Source organism: Papaver somniferum, chromosome 1 (assembly GCF_003573695.1).
Source record: "Papaver somniferum cultivar HN1 chromosome 1, ASM357369v1, whole genome shotgun sequence".
In the NCBI taxonomy this organism is placed as follows: Eukaryota; Viridiplantae; Streptophyta; class Magnoliopsida; order Ranunculales; family Papaveraceae; genus Papaver; species Papaver somniferum.
This window is the reverse complement of record NC_039358.1, coordinates 52,729,818-52,751,514: the sequence shown is the minus strand read 5'-3', so window position 1 is coordinate 52,751,514 and position 21,697 is coordinate 52,729,818. Positions and strand designations below refer to the sequence as shown.

The window sequence follows — 21,697 nt, the reverse complement described above, 5'->3', positions numbered from 1 at the left end:
TTGTATCATCTCACATGTATGAAATTTATTTTGTCCCAAGAAATTTGCAACTTATGATGCGTCCTAAAGCCTACGATGACATATCCTCGTTTCTTAAACATATCAAGTTCATTGACAAGCTTAAACTCATGTACATGAACATGACAAATTCATAGGAAGACACAAATTTGCATACGCATCACAAAACTATGACCGTTAAATAGGATGTGCGGGGACTACCATCTTTATTATTCGCCCGTATGGATGGGACAATCGGTTCGAAATCAACCTGCTACCTCGACATGTGATTTATGTAGCCATAACGGTGGCGATCCAGTACAAACTGCAAATGAAGACCGAAGAGTGAAGACCTCGAGAAAAAGAAACCAGAGACAAATTTCTAAAAGTTTCTATTGGTGTCCACACGTTTTTGAGTGGGGCATCCAACCTTTAATATCAAAGTTTAAGTACATTAGTTTCGCTATAGGTACTTGTAGGCAGCTCAAACAACTGATTACATGATGCAGGTGACAACCCAGCCAAGAAACTACTCCGATATGAGTAGGAGTTCGGCGTGTTCTAGAGAACAAATGCTATATGGACTCCATAGTCTGGACCTGATTACTGAAAAATATATGAAATTTCCATATCGTTTAGGCCTTGCTCTGGCTCAGCAAAGCAACAATAAACCGTTGCAAACTATGGGATGGTCGACTCGAGTGTCGGCGGTGAACACATTACGAAATATGCAATGGCAAAAGCCGTGGAATGTGAATACCACAGAGGTTACTAAATTCTAAAAGAATCTACACAATCTATTCATAAAATGAACGGATCCTCACCACCACAACTACAGGATCCTGTAAATTATTATCAACTCCGTTGAAATTTGGTAATCCGGTTGCAGCCCCGATAAAACTAGCTAAGAAGTAGAAACCATAATAAACAGAATGATTATATAAGGAAAATCGTAATGGCTGGTCTAGTCGTGTAGAAATCTTGCCTAATAAAATCTTGACACGTAAGTAAAGCAAATAAAGAAATGACGTGTCGAGGAAGAAAAAGAGCTGGCGGCGACGACACCAGCACCACCCGTATAGACATAAAGAAAGAAAATAAAAATAGAAAGGACTGAAAGATTGATTTAACAGGGTCTGTGTAACAAAGAGTTAAAGAGTGATGTAGAAAATGAACGTGAGAAGAGTACAAAGATGGGGCAGACAGACAGCAGTATTACCCCATGAGACATGTGGGTCCTACGTTCTTATTACTCCCGGATCTCTCGCGCTATCTCAATCAATTTGGTCCCACGCTGTTCGGTTCCCTTTCTTTCTCTTTCCTCCTTTCATTTGATAAACCCGTCGAAACGAATATTGGCTCTACCGTAATTATTATCGGATATCCAATAATATCCGACAGATATTTAAAAGTATTTTCCGTATTTCGATAACAATTTTTTGGATATCCGACAATATCAGACTAATCTAATAATAAAAATAATCAGCCCTCCTATTCGCTTCGGTTTCCTTGGCTGATTCCTCATGAGACTCGCTGGTAGGCTAGCACGGAAACCTGTTCAACTAATGTAGTAGTACGTTGTTTGGAGCTTAGCTTGTTAGGCTTCCAACAAGTTTCTTGTAATAATACTATTTATCCAATAATGAAAAAGAAAAAAATAATTTAAATTCTTTTTTAGTCTTTCTCTACATTTCATTAATTACGAAATAAATCAAAGAAACTCTAAGGAAATTCAACTAAACAACACCGAATACCTTGATCAAATGCAAAAAAAAATTGACTTTAAAATTATTATATGAAATTAGATTTAAACAAAACTCAAATGTTCTCTACTAGAGTTGAAAAAATTCTCTGCTTTTTCTCATAACCAACAAAATTAGTTGTGTTTTTGTTCTTCTATAATATTTTTTATTACTACATCTTCATATACTACGAAGTTCACAACTAAATATATTATTCGATTGACATTTTAAAAAAATTGCATATGCATTCTTTAACGGTTATCTGATATTATCCTATAGGATAATGCTTTTTCTGTATCCGTTTCGTTAAAGTAAGAATCTCCGATAAGGTATCCATATCTGATATCTGTTATCCGAAATTTCGGATAATATCCTAACGATTCGAACGGACTCGGACGGATATCGAATATTCTGTTATTCATTGGCATCCCTACATTTTGGTTCCCCGCAAAGGTTGTGCGATATTACTAACGGGGGTGCCAGATTATTGAGGACGGTACCAAAATCCATATAAAACATAGAACTTTTCAGTTTGTCTTATAAGGACTTTGGTACACTGCTAAGTAAACGGGTACCCCCATTAGCAGTCATGGGTTTGTGATCGGGGTGAAAATATTTTGGCTTCGTTTGACGATGGGTAAATAGTACTTGTCTTTCTTCTTCATTTTTTTTGTTAATCGGAAAAGAGAGGATATATTAAATCGAAAATTCTTAACAAAAATAATAACGAACTCTCATATTTTGAATCGGTAGATCATGCCTCACCTTCCAAGTCTGGCAGAGTATCACTGTAAATCGATTTGATGAATATTTTTTTTTTGTTTTTCAATAAGTAAATCGTGTTGTATGCGAATACTACAAAGACAAAGAACACACAAGAGTAAACTGCTTGTGCAGTACCTTTTCCAATTGGAAAAAACAACATTAAACTTCATCTTCTTCCCTGATCTGGCTGATTTGATCTGAATTTTTCAGGTCCATTGGTCAGATCAAAGGTTTTCCCTTTCTTTAGGTAGTTATGTGTGTAGTAATAATTTTCACCTTTATGGTGATTCTTTCTTCGTTTTTGTGGTTATTTTTCTTCACCCTTGTGGTGATTCTTTCTTCATCCATGTGATGATTCTCTTTTCGTTTTATGAAACAATTGTTATTCCTTTTGTAATGGTCAGGGGCATGTTCTCAATTTCTATGCCTTCAAATTCAAAATCTTGTTATGATTTGAATAGGATTAAACTTGATTTTGGAGATGAATGTAAGGGGGTTGTTTTAGTAGAAGAAACTATCATATTTATTCACAGGCGAGATGAATCCACTATCTATAACATGTTATTGTGGTTCATCCTAATTCTTATCAATGATATGATATATGGGTTAAACATCATATTTGATTCAAGTTACTCATGGAGGACTTGCTTATCTGCTTATATTATCTTGGGATGTTGCATCATAAAGATTGGGTTAAGATGTGATGTCTATATCGTTCGTGAATGTTCCACCGCAGGTGATTTGCTTTTGCTACCAATAGAAAAACTCGATTTCATGGCCGACGACTGTTTTTTCCCTGCTAATTACTCATGTTCGACCTCACTATATCTCGACCGTCAGAATCATTGTCAGATTGGCTACTGAATCGTCAGTCACCTATTATCAAGTCACATGCCGAATATCAAGGAAACACGATTGATTCCCACTACTTCAGCTGTTACTCATTTAGTGGTAACACAATTCTCTAAAACGGTTTGAAATACTTACAGGTACTTCCCTTGTTACCTACAACCACTCTCCCATTACACTTGTACCAAAGCCCAGCTTTAATACCATGGGACTCCATTCACAACCATCATTACACATGAGCGAAACAAAACCTAATATTGTTAGGTTTAATCCTTCAACATTTTTATTTTCGATCTTCAACGGAGAATAGTCACAGTAACTCATGATCTCCCAAATCTTTCTTTTCAGCAACATGTTCATTATTTGTGGACATCCTCCCAAACCCCCTTCTACATCTCTCTTCTAGATGTAGATGGTTATTTTCTTTGTGTTATCTTCCTTGCATTGCTTTCAAGTAGTAGTATTTGTTTTTTATGTTTACAAATTGTAATCGATCATTATATTGTAATTTTCAATTATTAATATAATGTATGGATCTTTCTATCAAAATAATAATAATAAGTAAATCAAGTACTAAACATGAGAAACAGGAAAAACAAGCAATGGGCTAACTGTTTGTGGTTGAGCAGGTGAATGTCATGAAGCAGCATGGAGCTATTTTAATGGAGGACTAAATCCAAAGTAATTTGTTGAGTAAGTTGAAGGTCTATCCGTAGTTGAAGCAATAGGCTGGGAGGAAATATTGGGTTTAATAAAATGATTTTTGAGTCGGATAGTGAAGTGGTGGTCAAGTTTGTTAACGAATTTGAACCGATGGTACATTGGCTCATTCAAGGTCATATTTTAAAAATAAATAACAAAATATAGGTAGTTTCATTGGTTTTGTAAGTCGATCAGAAGGTATGCTACTAATGCAGCTTACTCGAAAGCTAAGAAGCCTAGAGAAAAGTATTGATTTTAAATATTCGAAAAATATGTCGCTTGATATCTTGAATTGGATTATGCAAGATTACTCTCACGTAAACGTTTGATTTTTCAAATGGATAAATTTGTCATTGAATCAAGAAAAATAAAAACCATGAGATTACAAGACATTATAAACCAATTACAACACGACTGGTTAAACTTCAAACTAGATCAACTAATGAATCTCCAGTTACAGAACCTCAGTTAATCGGATCAAAGTAATTATACCAGTAATGTCCACTTCATACGGGAAATCTTGGATTGGTGAAGCCTTATCCAAAACCCTAGATCAGGTTCTAAAATTATCTTGAAGTCCACGGCTAAGAAATGATAGATCTAAAACTTGACTGGTGGGAAAATAGTGAACTCAACGAGTAAATTGTCGAAGCTCACTTACTTGTCGGAGAAAATTATCAACAAACTTTAAGTAAAGATTGATTAGATCGTAGCCGAAACTCAAGAACACCATTATAGAGAATATTACAAGCCCAAATAAAAAAAATTACAAAGCAAACCAGAAAGTCATAAAACCACATCAATGAGCCGATTAAACACTCGATTTAATTAAAGCTAAATCAAAAATTAGTCCTAATAGAGGATTTAGAGGACATCCAGAATTGTTAACCGAAGACGATATGCTCATAGGTGCTAAAGATGTTATCGTCGTTGCAGCTAGCTCTTAGATTAGTGCTGAAAATTTTTGGCATGTCTTAGGTTTATTTTCTTCATTAGATCACAAACCATACCTGCACTAACAACCAAAACTCCTATAAAACAAATATCAAAAACACCCCAAAAAATCAGATACAAATAACTCAAATTAGTTAAAAATGAACAGGCTAGAGAGGATTGAGATAAAAACTTGGATGAAAGTTGATATACTAAAATCGGCTATGTAAAAATCGGTCCTAGCAGAAAGTAGATTGAGTGGCTATAGTTTTCGTCCTTGTTGTAATATCATATCAGATAATCACTGGTAAAATACTTAATTTACTATTGTTTGTCTAATCTTATATATATGCACGTTATTAGACATTGGATATCAAATAAGCTGACATTTGATAAAATATTATTTGCTTGGACAAATTTTTTTCTTCCAATTTTTGATATCCAAAATCTCAGATAATGTCTAAATTTCCAGTACAGATTTTATTTACAAGACACCATCATAATCATGGGTTAATCTGTTTTACCATTTCATTGAGTGAATTAAACAAATAAATACTAATATACATACTCTAAGGACCGTTACGATACAATTATTAAAATATTTATTAATATTGTATTCTAATTTTTCATAATTATTTAACAGTTGTGATTCCTTCTGTTTTTACGTGTTCATTTTATGGTTATCACATAAGTAGCATATCTTTGTCTCTAGACGATGTTCTGAAGATCGATCTCACTATGCAACAGAAATTTTAATTTTGTGTACATTTTTTTAAGAATGTTATCTTGATTATTTCATTTAATTACTTAAGTAGTTTTAATTTTGTGCACATTTTTAAGAATGTAATCTTGATTATGTCATTTAATTCCTCAAGTAGTTAATACTGTAATAAAAGAAAACGAGTGCTTCAAAAAAAAAAACAAAAAAACAAACGTAGATGACATTGTATATACTAGAAAGGATTGGGATCCCTTGATAAAAGTTGTTGACAAAACTTTTTAACAAAATTTTCCATAAACATAATTCCCATAAATAAATTAAAGAATGAGGCTCAAATGTCATGCAAACAATTATCAAAACGTGTGTACACAATCGACCTCCATGTCGGATATCACACAATTATAAGTGGAGCATCCATACATGTTTGGTTTTTTAAAGTTAAATCTTGGAGTTGCATAAAAGAAATCACGGGGTGAAAAAGGTGTAAATTGTGTAAACCATTTCTATTAGACTAGCTAATATGGCTGAAAAGCTACCTTTAAAGAACGATGTGTTCAGCGGCAGAATTTTAAGAAAAACTAGGCCAAAGTAAAACCATTGATCATATATATGAGCACTGTTCTAGTGCTTTCTCTATTTTCCTTTTTCTCTTTTCTGGAGTCTCTTTGTGATCATACGACATCTTTCAACTGTAATCTACAGTTTCTTTCTTACTATAACTGTTTTCTTTAACATTAAATGTATACAACAGCTTAAAATGATTATCGCTACGACAATCATTTATTTTTTCAAACTAAATCATACTAATAATCCATTAGAGACCAAAAAGCAAAGTAAGAATCATAGTTTTTCTCGTAATTCATTATCACTACTGCTATTTGCTAATTGGTTCGGGGACATCCAATAAAAATGGCAATCATTCGTTTAAACATTCGACTTATCAATAATTATGTGTCGACACTGGAGTTAAACCCAAACAAATATTATTGTTTGACATCTGAATTGAACATTTAGTTCGGCTTTGGAACAAACTCGTATAGTGTTAGTGAATGGTTTTGCCATTTCTCTTTTACATAATTACACTGAACCGTTTCTGAAATCTCTGAACAACACTTAGGCAACTATTGCAAAGGTGGTGTTTGTTGCTGTTATTTTACGTATAAACCATAGTAGCAGCAGTTCCCACACCTGAGCAAGTGCTTCACTTTTGAATTAAACATTCACCCTTTTAGTCTTAGATTGTCCAACCCAACTACACTGGATAATATATTGGGATAAATGAGCACTTAAGGATCTACTTAGATACATATGGGGAGCAAATAAGTGTAAGTGGTGAGGTGCCAATCATGTTTGTTCTATGTCTATGCTCATAGATCGAACTTGATCTTGCTCGGGCATCATCTCTGGTTGATTATGACACCAAAGGGAGTCGGGAACAAAAAATTTCATTTGAAAGCTACAAACTGATCTCATTAATTACAGAAAGAATCAAATGTGCCAAGGAAGGACCCATGTGAACATGACAATTATATTGTGACATGATAAAGAGATTAGACATTTTACATGACAGGTGCCCACGAGCCTAAATGTTTTTTCTTTCCTTATTTTCACGGTCAGTCAGTCTTCAACTGTAAACTTACATCTGATCTGACTCTTTCTCTCGCTTCTTCCCTATGAAAGACTTTTGTTCTTCTTCATCTCCCAACGAGTAAAACCCTCGATCTGGTTGTTTTTACCACGCCAACAACCACAAGCACTAGCTTTTACTAAATCTCTTATTTTATCATATCTTTTTCCTTTTTTCGTCTCTGTTTTTCTCCTTTCTTCGATTGTGAAATTTTGGATTATAGGCATGAACTGGCACTACATTTGAGAAGTTCAAATTTTACGCTTTCCATTTGGAAGTGTGGACCTGAAGCCTGGGAGGCAATTATCTTCCGCAAATGCTATGTGTCCATGTTTTGCTCCTAAAATCTTCCCCTGCTTATTTTGTGTAATTTTGCCACTAAACAAGTTTTAGAGTTACTTCACAGCCCAAGCCACTCATTTGTGGAAGGGACTGGATCTTGCGGTTGTGAATAATGTGAGAAATGATTTCTGATTGGAGAGAAATTTTTTCTTGAAAAAATAGACCCCGCGACTAGAGGTGTAAAACGTGTCAGCCCGGCACACGAAGTCGCCTGCTTCACATGCCGTGTTGTGTTATGCCAACGATTTAAATATGATGTGATGTGTTGTGCTTTACTAGTCAAAAACTAGACGCACCACATCCCACGGGCACAACACACGAATAAACGTGTTGTGTCATGTTGTGTCGTGTTGGCACACGTGCTGTAAACAATTTGAAATCACTTAATAGTATATATTAAGTCGGGCATTATCACGAGAATCTAAATAGACAAATATCATTTTAAATTATTTTAGAAATTATTTCAAGTAAAATTATCAAGTTTATTCAATAAAAAGAATTAGCTCATCAAATATAAAATTGGATCATTGTCATGTAAAGTAAATGTTCTAGTCAAATATAGGTAACGACATTATAACAACGGTATTGAAATATACTTTCCAAATATTTAGATATTATATATTGTTATAAAAATAAGCCAGCATAACAATGATAAGATGTCAAAACCTAGCTAGAACAAAGACTTTTTTCGGTGAAATATACACAAAATGTGATGTATTGTGCCTTGTTATATGGTGTATTTGTGCATGCTATCACGTGCTTTTTTGACGTGTTGTGCTGGGCTGGGCCACGTGCTTATCCGTGCCGCGTGTTGTGTTGTGCTACTGTGCTGATTAGCTAACCCAGCACAATCCGCAAAACTAACGTGCTGGGCCGTGCTGGGCTCAAATTTTAGCGTGCTGAACTCGTGCTGGCACAGTCCAATTTACACCTCTATCCGCGACTAAACGGTAGATAAAAAGACCAACAAGAAGAGAAAAGTGATGGAACCAGTGATCACTCCTCGCTAAGTAAATTTTGCTGCAGGGAATGGTTCCTCGCCTAACTTGTGATTCACATGCACCTTCATTGCATTTCTGCGGAAGTTGCTTGCAAAGGGGAGTTTAAGGCCACGGTTTTGTGTCGCTATGAAGCCCGAAGACTTAGTTTTAGTAGTTCATGATGGTTACGCCATTAGTTGTGCTAGAACTAATGCAGAAGGTGCATGGAAAGAAAAAGGTGCCGGAAGAAAGTGTGTATCAAGTAGCTCTGGTTTTATTCTTGCTTTCAGAGAAAAGAGTCAAATAGTTACGTGCAAGATCCTTGCCACTGTGAAGTCTGTGACCCTATATAAAGGAGAACGATAAGAAATTCAACAACTACAATGTCTCTACGTAGAATATAGACTAGTAGAGAGAACAAAAATTATTAAATCAAAATTCCTACTATACTTTTTATATAATAATCACGAGGTTAATAGAATGACCACGATCTCTATTTCAATTAATTTATCGTTAAATTAATTCTACAATGATTAAAATATATCTGTACTCTGTAGTTAACTAGTAGAATAGCTCAAAAATTCCTTTTTAGATAAGAATATGAGAAACAATAGTCTTATCAAGAATCTCTCTTTTACATATTATGATTAAAAGCTTATTTATTTAATTAATTCTTTCTAAGCTAAGAATCATGAGCTAAATAGAGTCAGTCACCAGAATCTCTTTTTTTTCCTCAACAAGAAAATTAGTATACTTTTGAAACATTTAATATAAACCCAATATGCCTAACAGCCAAAGTACATAAGGGAAGAATTATCAGCAAGAATCTACAGCCCACAGCCATAATCCTTGCATTCATTTTTAATAAGAGTGTTGAGACTCTAATTAGCAACCAACTAATGAAACTGAAATACAAAAGCTGATACTTAATTTTTGTGATGAGTCAATTCAGACTGAAAAGCATGTGGACACATGAGTACTTGTATACATAACAACTGGACCTCATGAGTCATGATGAAATGAAAACAAAAAATAAACTCTCAGTTGCATTATGGAGGTTTCCTGCTCTTATCTTGGGAGTTGTTGTTTTTATTAAAGCTGGAATGAATGAACGCCCGGAAACAGCGCGCGGAAGCGAGCTATTTCCCAATGCAGAGGGAGAGAAAGACTACTCATCTGTCTGTCTGCCTGGCTCTCATCAGTCATGACAAAACAGGGCTCAGTATTGTGCATACTGAGTTTCTTGCTTTTGATACAGAGATTATATCTAGGATTACTACATATACTACTGTAGGGCCACTTGCGTACAGCCAATACCAGCAGCAGCAGCACTGCAGACCCAGCTCTATCTATCTTAAATCAAGGTCCTTTCTTTGTGCTTTATGATTGTGGGGTTGGCAAGACTATGCAGCACTGTTGATTGAATGTGGTACAGTGATAGGATGTATGTAGAATCAGATGTACCCAAAAGATAAAAGAAGAAACAAAATGTGATGGATGTTACATGGATTTTAATTGTTAACACATGCCAACGCGGAAATGAAACATATTATCAGACAAATGATTTTTAGGCTGCATACTTAACCGATCAAAAAAAATTATGGCGCCGAAGATTTAGAATGCAGTCTTGATATAAAACTGAATGACCCACCCGTTCCAGGACAGTGGTAGACTGGTGGTATGAATCGTATGATATTGTGGAATTAGTTTGAATTGTCGGTACAATTTTTTGTTGTCGAATATCTTCAACATAGTATTGTTTTTTGTTCTTCTTGGTCATCCTCTTTGATGATTTGCTGTTTGGCTAGAGTTTCAAAATCAAAGAAAATCAGATGAATGTCCTTGTTCCTAACCAGAAATCTAGTCTCACATCAGTTGAAAAACATGCCTTGTAACTGTTCATGCAAAGTCATATCGAGAGTGCTTTTGTTCAGTTGGCGGAATCTGGGTCTTGATAGATAGCAATGGTTTCCATACTCTTTTGACTTCATGTATCGGATCAAATCTGGTTAGATGATTTTGATAATAGTATTAAGCTAGCATTTTGCTAGCTGTAGGGATTAGGCCTCCATAATTTATATACTAGTAGTAAACATGGTTACCTAGTGATTTCAGGAGATTAAGTGTACCACTAATTAATGGAGTACATTCGTATCATCCAACAAGATAAATGAAGAAGGAGAAAGAAAATTAACTAGGAACCATTGTCTAGTTGACTTTGACTTTTGAGGTGTTACTAATCAGTGTTTTAAAAATCGGACCGGACCGACCGGTTGGACCGGTGAACCAGTGAACCAGTAAGAAAAACGATCTGGTTTGAGACTGACCCAATAACATGTTAAAAACACAGTGAACCGGTTGAACTGGATGGAGGTGGGTTTTTAACTGGTTCTATCGATTTATTTTCCGTGAAAAAAAATCAAGATAGTCGATAGATAAAGCAAATCTTCTCCCAAACCCGCTAAATCAAATTCTTCATGCTTGATTTGTAAATCGGATCCATGATGCACCAGATCTGTTCATACTTGATAGCAATCATTTAATCGGATCCATGATGCACCAGATCCATGCGTCAATTTGGAAATCCGCAAAATTTCTTTTCATAACATATGATAAAATAAGGACATACAATCAAATGCTTCGATAAAAAAAAAGACGCACAATCAAGCTGATCCTTATATTTATAAATGCAAAGCTAATTAGAGGAAAAGAAAAAAAGAAGGTGGTCGGTTTCTTTCATCTCCTATGTTGGTACGTTTGATAGAGAGAGAGGGAGATAAGGGAGAGACATACAGTAGAAGAGATAAAGAAGATATAGTGAATTGGGAATATGACTGATAATTTATTTAACATCCTTTTATTATTTCAAAATCAATATGCACCGCACCACTTTTTGTTTTATAAAATGTAGGTGATTTCTTTTTCTTTTGACCCAGTGACCCACTGGTTAAACCACTGGTTGAACCATTTGACCCTGACCAAGTAGCTTTAGTGGTTTGATGTCCGGTCTGGGTTTCAAAACATTGGTACTAATAGAAAACTAAAAAATGAAAACAAAACAAGAATTCTTAATATTTTTTTTGATGGAAAAGTTAAAAAATATATTAATCAGAAGATGTAGTACAAAAGATCAATAAGCTCATTTTTATCAAAAATGTTGGAAATAATACTAGTTTAAAACCTTTAGCTGAAGTTGGACCGACATGTGTTGAAGATGCTTTAGACGAGCTTTTTTTTTGCAATGTATTCCGCCGCAGAGTTATATTTCCTGTTAATATATTTTACCTGAGCGTGTGGTATTTTTTCCCAGAATTGAGATGGTTTCCTGTATAGTGTTTTCCGCACTCCAAGGAGAGTCTTTCTGGTACTTGTTGATCGTCTCCGCCAGAATTTTGCAGTCTGTAACTATTGAGACACTAGATAATATATTTGACTTAACCAAGTAAACGCTTTTAGCAGTGCTTTTGATTCTGCATGAAAAGCCGAAGTAGCCCACTCCGAACCCGCAGAAATGTGCATGAAAGATTAGTTATCCATGGAGTAGAGTAAAAACGCGTATCCCATAGACGAATTTTCTTTTTTAAAAGTCGCATCGATAAATATTATCCAGTCCGAACTTAAGTCAGACCATTTTCCTTGGGGACGTTATTTTTTTGGATCATCGTAGTTTTCTTGATTTTTTCATGAGAGTTGTGAAACAAGAATTTCTTGATTTGATATATGAGGTTATTCGGATTTGGAGAGATTTTTTCAAACACTACTGAACATCTATGCTTCCAAATAAACCAGGATATGGTTGCGATTTTATCTGTCCATTGCATGAAATTTGGTTCCGTGATCCACTCTTTTATCCAATTTTCTATGGAGTCCGAACGAATTCTTGTGTTTAGTACTTCAAGATAAAAACTGAACCAAATAGCTCTTGCAAAAGGGCAACCGAATTAAATGTTGTTATGTTTCTTTCTCTTGAGAATTACACATTGGCCACTCCTCGTTTATGTCTGTATTATGCGCTCCAAGTCTTGAATTAGTTGGGAGGGCTTTTTGGGTTAATTTTCAGACGAATAATTTGATCCTCGATATTGCTTGAATCTTCCAAATCTTTTGCCGAAGGAAAACATTAGAGCTATTGTTCTCTTGATCCTGATTAATGAGAAAGTTATATATATTCTTTGTCGAGAAGATACCAGAAGGGTGATGTTGCCATCTCATTTTGTCTTGTTCTTGTCTTTTTGGAGATACGTCTAGAATGTTTGCTTTTATATCTGGATCGAAATAGTTATTCAGATTATCTTGGTCCCATCTATTCTTTAGGAGTTATCAACTTGTTTACCTTATGTGGAACAGGTTCTTGAATATTGATGGATTTTTGAATAATATCTGTATTAGGAACCCATTTATCTTCCCAAGTTTTTGTGGATGCTCCATTTTTTACTTGCCATACAAAATTACCTTTAATGAGGTTCAACCCTTTTTGTATGCTCATCCAAATTCAGGATAATTTAGAAGACCTAGAAAATTCAAGAGGATGAGAGTTTGAGAAATATATAGCTTTGAAAAGTTGAACCCAAAGTTGTTCTTGATCTATAATAAGTATACTAGATAGTTTAGTGAGAAGAGCAATATTAAATTGGCGTGGGTTTTTGATTCCTAGACCTCCTTGCAAAATAGGCCTGCAAATGCTATAACAGTTCGTAAAAATTGATAAAGGGGATACCAATGTCAGTGTGGCTTATACCAAATTAGCAATGTAGTGATTAGGATTATTTTGTTTTTTATGGATTGGTCCCTCAGTTTTTGGTATCTCCATTACAAATCACAAGAATTTTGTATTAAGATTATGAATGACATGAAAAATAGAAATATTTTTGAGAGTAATAAATTGAGAAATCATAAGCAACACCTTAAATGATAAAGACGCAGAAGAAGTGATAGGTGAAGCATAGTCCAAGAAATACGAGAAAACAACCGTTTGGAAGATGTAAAAGACAACTCTCTAAACCTTTTATATCACAATTTTAGTAACAACATTTATTTTATAGAATTCAAATGATAATAAAATTGAACCTGATGTTTTAATAATATATAAGATGCAAAGACGAATATAATCCAAGACATAAAACACCATTATCTACTACTTTTAACATCAGTTTTAATATCCTAAAAAACACTACTTTTCGATAGGAGCTCATAACTTTATAACATAAATATATCACAAAAATGTTAGCCTTAAATTTTTCATTGCTTGGGTTTTGTAAAATGAATTGGTACCGAAAGTATGAATTATTGTGAGAATCAACATATCAACAGATCCTCCCCTATAACTAGTTGAAATCAAGCATTATTTTTCCTTACACATGGTATTCGAAGTGCTACTTAGGGAGGAAATAAGAAGATTTTATATTAATCTTTTCTCTTAAAGGGACGAGGTGAACTCGAGCATGGAAAATATATATTTTCCCAAAAATAAATAGATGGATAAATATGGCTTGAACGTGAGTTTACGAAGGAGGATGTTTGGGAAGTAATTAAGAAGATGGGATGCAATAAGGCTCCAAGTCTGGATGGGTTTACGACTGACTTTTTCAAGAGCTGCTGGAGTGTTATAAAAGATGGCCTCATGAATCTTTTCAGAGACTTCTACATGTATGGTTCCATTTATTGGAGATTCAATTGTTCTTTTATTATTTTAATTCAGAAGAAGGAGGTATCATGTACACCCAAAGATTTTAGGCCTTTTAAGTATTATTGGTAGTGTATACAAGATTTTGACCAAATTACTCGCGGTAAGGTTGAAGATAGTGATGACGAATCTTACATCCGCCTTTCAATGAGCATTTATTCATGACAAACAAATTCTAGACGGATTTCCCATTTCTAATGAATATATGGACAGCAGGTTGAAGGACAAGAAGCCATGTATTCTTTGTAAGATTGATATGGAGAAAGCTTTCGACAAATGTTAACTGGAAATCTCTACTTACCATTTTGCAAAAGAATGATTTTGGCGCTAAATAGATATCATGGATAAAATGGTGTGTTACCTCTACTCATTTGTCTGTTTTAGATAATGTTAGCTCTACAAAGAAGTTTAAACCCAATGACGGGTTAAGGCAAGGCGACTCTCTATTGTCGTATCTCTTTCTATGGGTGGTAGATATTTTTGCTAAATTGATAAATGATGCAATGGAGAGGGGCCGGATTTTTAGGTTTCAAGTCATCAAAAATTGGTCTATTATTTCTCACCTACAATTTTCCGATGATACGTTAATTTTTATTGATGCAAGTGTGGAAGAAGTTAGAAGACTTTTGATCATTCTGGTTGTTTTTGAAACCATTACCGGGTTGAAGTTGAACTTAGATAAAAGTACTATGATAAGTGCTGGAGCAGATGCGGTGATCGAGGTTCTATCTAGGGAGCTTGGATGCAAGACGGAAAAATTACCTTTCACTTACCTATGAATGCCCATTGGTGAGCATTGTCATAATACTTTTGTGTGGGAGTATGTCTTAATCAGAATGGAGCAGAAGTTGTCGACTTGGAAGAAAAGAAAATTGAATAAAGTGGGTAGACTTATTCTTAGCAAGAGTTGTCTTGCTATTTTACCTATTTACTACTTGTCTTTATTTTATCTTCTGGTTAGTGTGGAGAAAAGAATGGTGCATATTATGCTTAACATTCTGTAGGGTGCTACGGGAGGTAGAAACAAGTTACTTTGGGTCGCTTGGACTAAGATCTGCATGCCTAAAGAGAATGGAGAATTAAGAGTGAAAGTCTTGAGGACTAATAATCAAGCTTTGCTGGTAAAGTGCATTTGGAGATTCTTGAAGAATCAAAATAGTCTATGGAGGAAGATGGTTAACCATAAGTTTAAAAGGAACACCGAGCTGTTAATGGTGGATGTCGATAACAACCCTTAGTGTTGAAGTTAATGGAAGAACGTAGTGAATGTGGTTCCCACTGTTCAAGCCATGACACATTTTACGGTGAGAAACGACAAAGGGATCAGGTTCTTGAAGGATAAACGGTTAGATATAGTGAGTTTGGAAGACTTATTCGGGTATTTTTTAAAACTGCTAACATGAATTACGCGAATATATATGATATGATTGTGAATAACAGTTACATATGTTTAATTCAAGAGGGTTTTGAACGCGGATGAGCATAATGAGATTTGCTCAGACGCGATGTTTCCCATATTCCGAAGCTAGTGGAAGATGACGATGAATTGGTTATTATGAAGAATTTTAGTGCAAGGAAGTTTACAAAGCTTTTTCAGGTAACTACGATACTTGTAACTTTAACAGACACCTTTAGAAAGGTAATATCCATAGTATGACCGGTCAGGCAAGTGATGCACAATGATTGCGTGACACTGCATAAACTGTCAAGTGCTGAAATAGCAAGACTCTATAGGGCCAGCGACGTGCAAAGGTGGAGCTACACTATAAAGACATTTGGCTAAGTAATGAAACTTATTGGCCGACACAACGAAGCTTCATTAAGGGAATGGCAAGGCAAGTCCAAAGTGACAATATGCAACATGTGATGTTGGCATTGATGCATATCCGCTGAATTGAATAGGCCAAGAGTTGGCCTATGCATTAGTTCAAGGCTGTCCAAAGCTTGAACAATGCAAGCAAGCTAGTAATGCAAGAGTAGCATTGCTATTGTCAAGCAAATTGGCTAAGTGAAGCATATGACGCATGAATAACTAGAATGAGTTTAAGGAGTTGGACTTGGTGATTGAAGCACAATGATTGACCGTACATTATCTTAGAGAAAGAAGCCTGCAGGGCCAAGATGGTTGTGCATTGGATCAAGGCTAAGTTCAGTAAAGCGCAACAGTTGTGCAATATGAAGGCCAAGTTCAGTAGCGCGCAACAATAGTGTAATATGCTCTAGTAACGATTAGGAGATGGTTAATGGCTTCACAAGCTTGCCAAAGGTGTGATACAACAAGATATGACGTTTATAAAAGAAGTTTATAAGCGTGGGAGAGTGTTTGTAACTGCTTTGGAACAGGAGTTGAATGTTGGCACGAGTTTAAAGAGAAATTGGCCAAGTTGGCACTTTATAGGCGGTAATGGAACTGTTTTATGGGACAGATGGTTGTCCCATGCGTGTGTAACATCTATGCACGGTTTTTGGATAGAAAAGTTGTTGTATAAATAGTCCTAAAGCATGGGAAAATCAGTAGGCTTACATAGGAGAGTGTGAGACTCAAATTGAGAGAGTTATTGTAAGGCTAAGGTTTGGTTCAAGAGGAACAAGTCTGTGTCCCTTAGTGGACAAGTTTTGTATATCTTCCCTTTGATGCAATAAAATGAGTTGATTGTGTCATGTTCTAAGTGTTCTTGGTTGGTTGATTGTTGTTGGCAAGGTATGGCAATGTTTGAATGTATTACATGATACATTTGAGAAGTTAAGGAAAGTGAAAGAAGGCTAAAGACTTCCGCTGTAGAACTAAAGAGTTGGATGTTTGCATTGGTGCAAACTTATAAGGCTGAAGTGCAGGTGGATGAAGCTTGATTTAATGAACTACTATGTTGTCGGGTTACACTTTCGCAGAAATTTGCAAGAGGAATTTGAAGGTGTAACACCTAGCAAGGTGAGCTTCATTTTCTGGGCTAATTTTCATGGGTCACTTCCGACTAGGGACATGTTGTCTCATTGTGGCATAGGCATTGAAAGAGACTTGTTTGTCCTTTGCAATGGCGAAAAGGAGACATCAGACCACATGTTTATCCACTGTTCTTATTCTTTTGGGATTTGAGATTATTTTATCAAGGCTTTCAAGATATCCTGGCCTATGCCGAGAACATTATGTTATTTGTTGGGTTTTGTGAAAGGAGAGAAACTAGAGAGTTTTTGGTGGTCGTCAGAAAAGTGCAACGAAAAATATAGACCTTGTAAAAAAACTTGTAATTTTATGATCTTGTAACACCAATACTTTCAAATTTGTTACCCCCAACCTCATTTAGCGCAATTGGGAAGATCCTATGAGCGAGTGATATGCTTTGTATTCAGTAAAAGCTTTTTCTTTTAACGTAACCTTCTCCTTGGAAAAAAGAAAGTGCTACTTATCTCACTAAGGGTCACCTCCTTTACCAACTAGGCTATTCCCAGTTCAATGACGGGATCATTCTTGTTTCTTGCCATCATTGCTTATTACGGGAAAAGAAAAAGTATTTACTGGGCCATTTATTTCGGCCCAAGATGACACTATCACATACGAATACAGACGTTGGAAACTACTCCTAAACTAGAACGAAATGGTTGATCTTGTTTTATGAACTTGTTGTTTGAAGAATTGAAGTAGCCGAACCAATGATGCATTAGAAAGTTTGGTTGTGGTGCAAACAAGGCATACTCTATGTTTGAGAACTTCCATGTTTGAAAAGGTTTGATGGGCCTTGTTTCAATTACACACATGATACAACAGACAGAACCCCAGGCCACCACAATCGACTAACTAATTTTTCTTCGACTATAAAAAGCTCGTAACTTACCTGTTCTACGGACTGAAGTGCAATCGCGAGTGATATCACTTCTAGAGTTATCTACACATCGTACTCGAACTCAGTATCGATCGGAGCAACTGTTGTCGGAGTAAGGTCAATCTATTTTTCTCAAAGCACCAATGTTCCAGTTTCTTGCTTTCCTTTTGATTATCTCTTCTCCTCTAACTAGCTAGCTCGTTTCATTTATAGCGATTTCTCCCTCGTAAACATTTCTCTATGGTGTCTTTGAGACGGTATTCAATCAGCTTATTGCATTCTCCCATCAGTCATCGTATAGTTTACTGTTGATCCACCAAGTAATATTCCAAGATTTTTTTTCTTTTTTTTGAATGAGAAACATCTAGTTAGCATATGATGATTTTGGCGCGTAGAGTTTTTGGTTTAAGTTGGGTTACTGTTCTATTGGTTCTACTTATTCTCATATTTGTCCGATCATTTGTCACGGTAGCAAAAGCTCGAGAAATCGTCGACCTTACGCATAATTTTCAGTCTTCATCAACAACTGTTAATAATACCGCTAGTTTTGAAGACAAGAGAGCTGTACCAACAGGAGCCAATCCACTTCATAACAAGTAATGAGTCGAAGAAGATGATGTAGATTTTGTTTTTCTTAATTCATGCGCGTGCCAACGTGCGTCCAAGGATATTACATATTCTTTTTGTCATGTTGTACTTACGTTGTAGTTTTTGATGATTCTACGAGATCAAGTGAATTGCTATTCACTTTCTCTGTTTTTGTTTGGATTGTACTTAGAAATGGAATTCATTGTTTTGTGTTGAATATCCATGAAAAGGGGAAATAATGCCAATAAACAGTCACTTATTCATTATTCTTGTGTGGAAGATTTATAATCAAACATCATACTACAAGCTACTTCTGAGAAGAAACTCCTAATTTCATGAGATTAATTGTTATCAAACACAACTTAATTAAACCACGAAAAGCAAAAGAAAATGATGCTCATGAGAGCACAAATTTAGTTGGGGGCGTACAAAATTCCATGTAAGAAAAAACATCTTTGGTAAGAGATTGGTTCACCCCAAAAAACCTGGTACTCCCATTAGCATCCATGATATTAGGGGACCCAGCGAAATTATGGGCAACTTGTTACATACAAGAGACATAAGCCGAAGCTCGCCTGGAGGATCAATTTTTCTTGGAGCGTAGTTAAATATCAAATTCGAGCTTACATATAATATGATTAATAATATACTTAGGCGTGATAACCTTTACTTCATTGTGTTGCATATTAAGTAATTTATAATGCCTAATTTTGGGGGAATTCAATAACGAATCTTCTGATTTTGGTGTTTAGTTGCATGGGAATTTAAGATATGTTTAGTAATTAGCACTAGCAAAGGAGCATTGGCGAATATGTCATTCATTTGTAAGTTGTTTTTGTTTTTGTTGGCGGGTTATGAAGTGATTGTCGCTTCCTTTGTCTTTTGTGTGTTGGGGACTCTTGGATGTTTCTTTTTGGTGTCGCGTTTAACTCACACTATCTTATGTGATTAAGAATAACCGGTCTCCATTAAAATGAGAGAAAGTGATATCTGGTTTAGGCGTGTAGCCTTTCACGAAAATTAGCAGCTTTATTTCAAAAGTAGCAATATTCATCCAAATTAATTAGGAATTGCCACCTTGCGTCATTCTGGTATTTTTCAAGTTATTATGGGCGTTAAAGGTTGCCTTAATGGTGAAGTGTTCTGGTAAGTGTTCATTTTACGATTTGGTTCAAGTTTCATTGCAAAACTAACTTCATGGGCCCAGCCCAAGTTTGACCTCAGGAGTGAGATTCAGCATTATTATTAAAGAAAAATTAGAAATTTTATTAATTTTATTACATAATTAACTAATTGGAAGCCTAACAAGCTAAGCACCAAGCAGCGTACTACTACATAAGTTGAACAGGTTGCCGTGCTAGCCTACCAGCGAGCCTCGTCGAGGGAGCCGAAGCGGATAGTGTGGCTAATGTCGTCACAAGGGGGGCAAGCTAACTCTACCGTCCGTGTCAAACTCTATAATATTGCGTCATCCGGGATTCGAACCTGGGACCTCCTGGAACGCATGAAACCTCTGTGAAGCGCATGAAACCAGCTGAGCTACAAGCCGGTTATTATTATTATTATTTTTTTGATAAAAGAGATTTATTGAATTTAACTGCTCAAGTTGGTGTTGTCTCATGCCAGGAGACTACAAAAGCTTGTAGGAAATTATTAAAGAGAGTAATATTAGTAGCAGATTCTCTAACAGACTTAGTAACTTCATCAGCTACTTGATGATCTCTCCTGCTAACAATGAAAAGTTACATTGCATGAAACTTAGACTTAAGTGTTTTATTTCCTTCAGAATATTCTTGTTCTCCCATCGTATTAGTAGAACATCTTCAATGATTGATTGAATAACTAATTTAGCACCAGCTTCTATTTGAATCTTTATTAGTTGCTTTTCTTTCGCCTATAGTAAAGCTTCATTTATGGCCATGCATTCTCCTGCTTCAGGACGCAGAACTCCATGTGCAAAGGTTCCTTTGATTCCATTCCTTCAAAATTTCCTGTATTAGATCGTATCACAATACCAGTTCCAAGCATATTAGTTTCCTGACTGAAAGATGCATGGACATTAAATTTAAAAATATCAGACAAAGGAGGTTTCCATTGAGATATCATGATAACATTTAAATTATTATTATTAATGCAAGATTCATGCAAATGAGAATGCAGATGATAATGAATTTTGTGCATGGAGTTAAAAGTATTAAGAGAGACTCCCTGAAATGTCACATCGCATTTATCTTTCCAGATGATCCATGCACTTATCATCAAAGTGTAGAGCCATTTCTCTATTGAACATTGGTTGCTTCCTATGAACCAACTTTCAAACCATTCTGAAACACTATTATATCTCCTCTGAACTTCATCTATGCCCACATTAACTAATCTCCGGACCTTCCTTGCATGATCACAGGAAAATATTAAGTGCTTTATTGTTTCCTCACCTCTTCCACATATGGCACAATGAGTGTCAATGGTATCATTATGAAGAGACAACTTGTATTTTGTATTGTGCAACTCTCCAATGCATTTTCGGGCAAAAAGCTTGATCATGTGTGCCGTGTTTGTCTTCCATAAAGCTTTGCAGACTTTATTTTGAATGATTCTCCCATTGACTTGAACATATGATCTACTACTTGTAAGTTCCTTGTAGGTACTTTTAACAGAAAAAAAATCCCATCTTTAGCTGGCATCCATATCATAAAATCTTCCTTGGAAGTATCTAGAAATAGAGTTTGAATCTTTTGAGAAGTATCATCATCGAAAAGTTGGTGAAGAAGATCAGTGTTACAGTTATTTGAGTCTGGCAGAATGAGTTCATCAACAGTTTGATAAAATCTGAAGACATCATTAATTGGTAATGGAGGTGAATCTAAACCAGGTACCCATCTGTCCATCCAGATATTGGTTTTCTTTCCATTGTTTACGTCCATAAAATAGTTCTGTTGAACAACATGTA

At 35.5% G+C, this 21,697-nt stretch overlaps 1 protein-coding gene across 1 annotated transcript; it reads right to left on the bottom strand.

Moving 5' to 3' along the window:
- Positions 1–20,658: 20,658 nt before the first annotated feature.
- On the bottom strand, positions 20,659–21,291 carry LOC113310532. The gene has a single exon (XM_026559266.1). It carries the CDS (start codon positions 21,289–21,291, stop codon positions 20,659–20,661), a length of 633 nt encoding a protein of 210 aa, XP_026415051.1.
- Between the last annotated feature and the right edge of the window lie 406 nt (positions 21,292–21,697).

Excerpts from the sequence above, each read along its gene's own strand:
- LOC113310532 (XM_026559266.1), bottom strand. The coding sequence starts at position 21,291 with ATGATCAAGCTTTTTGCCCGAAAATGCATTGGAGAGTTGCACAATACA.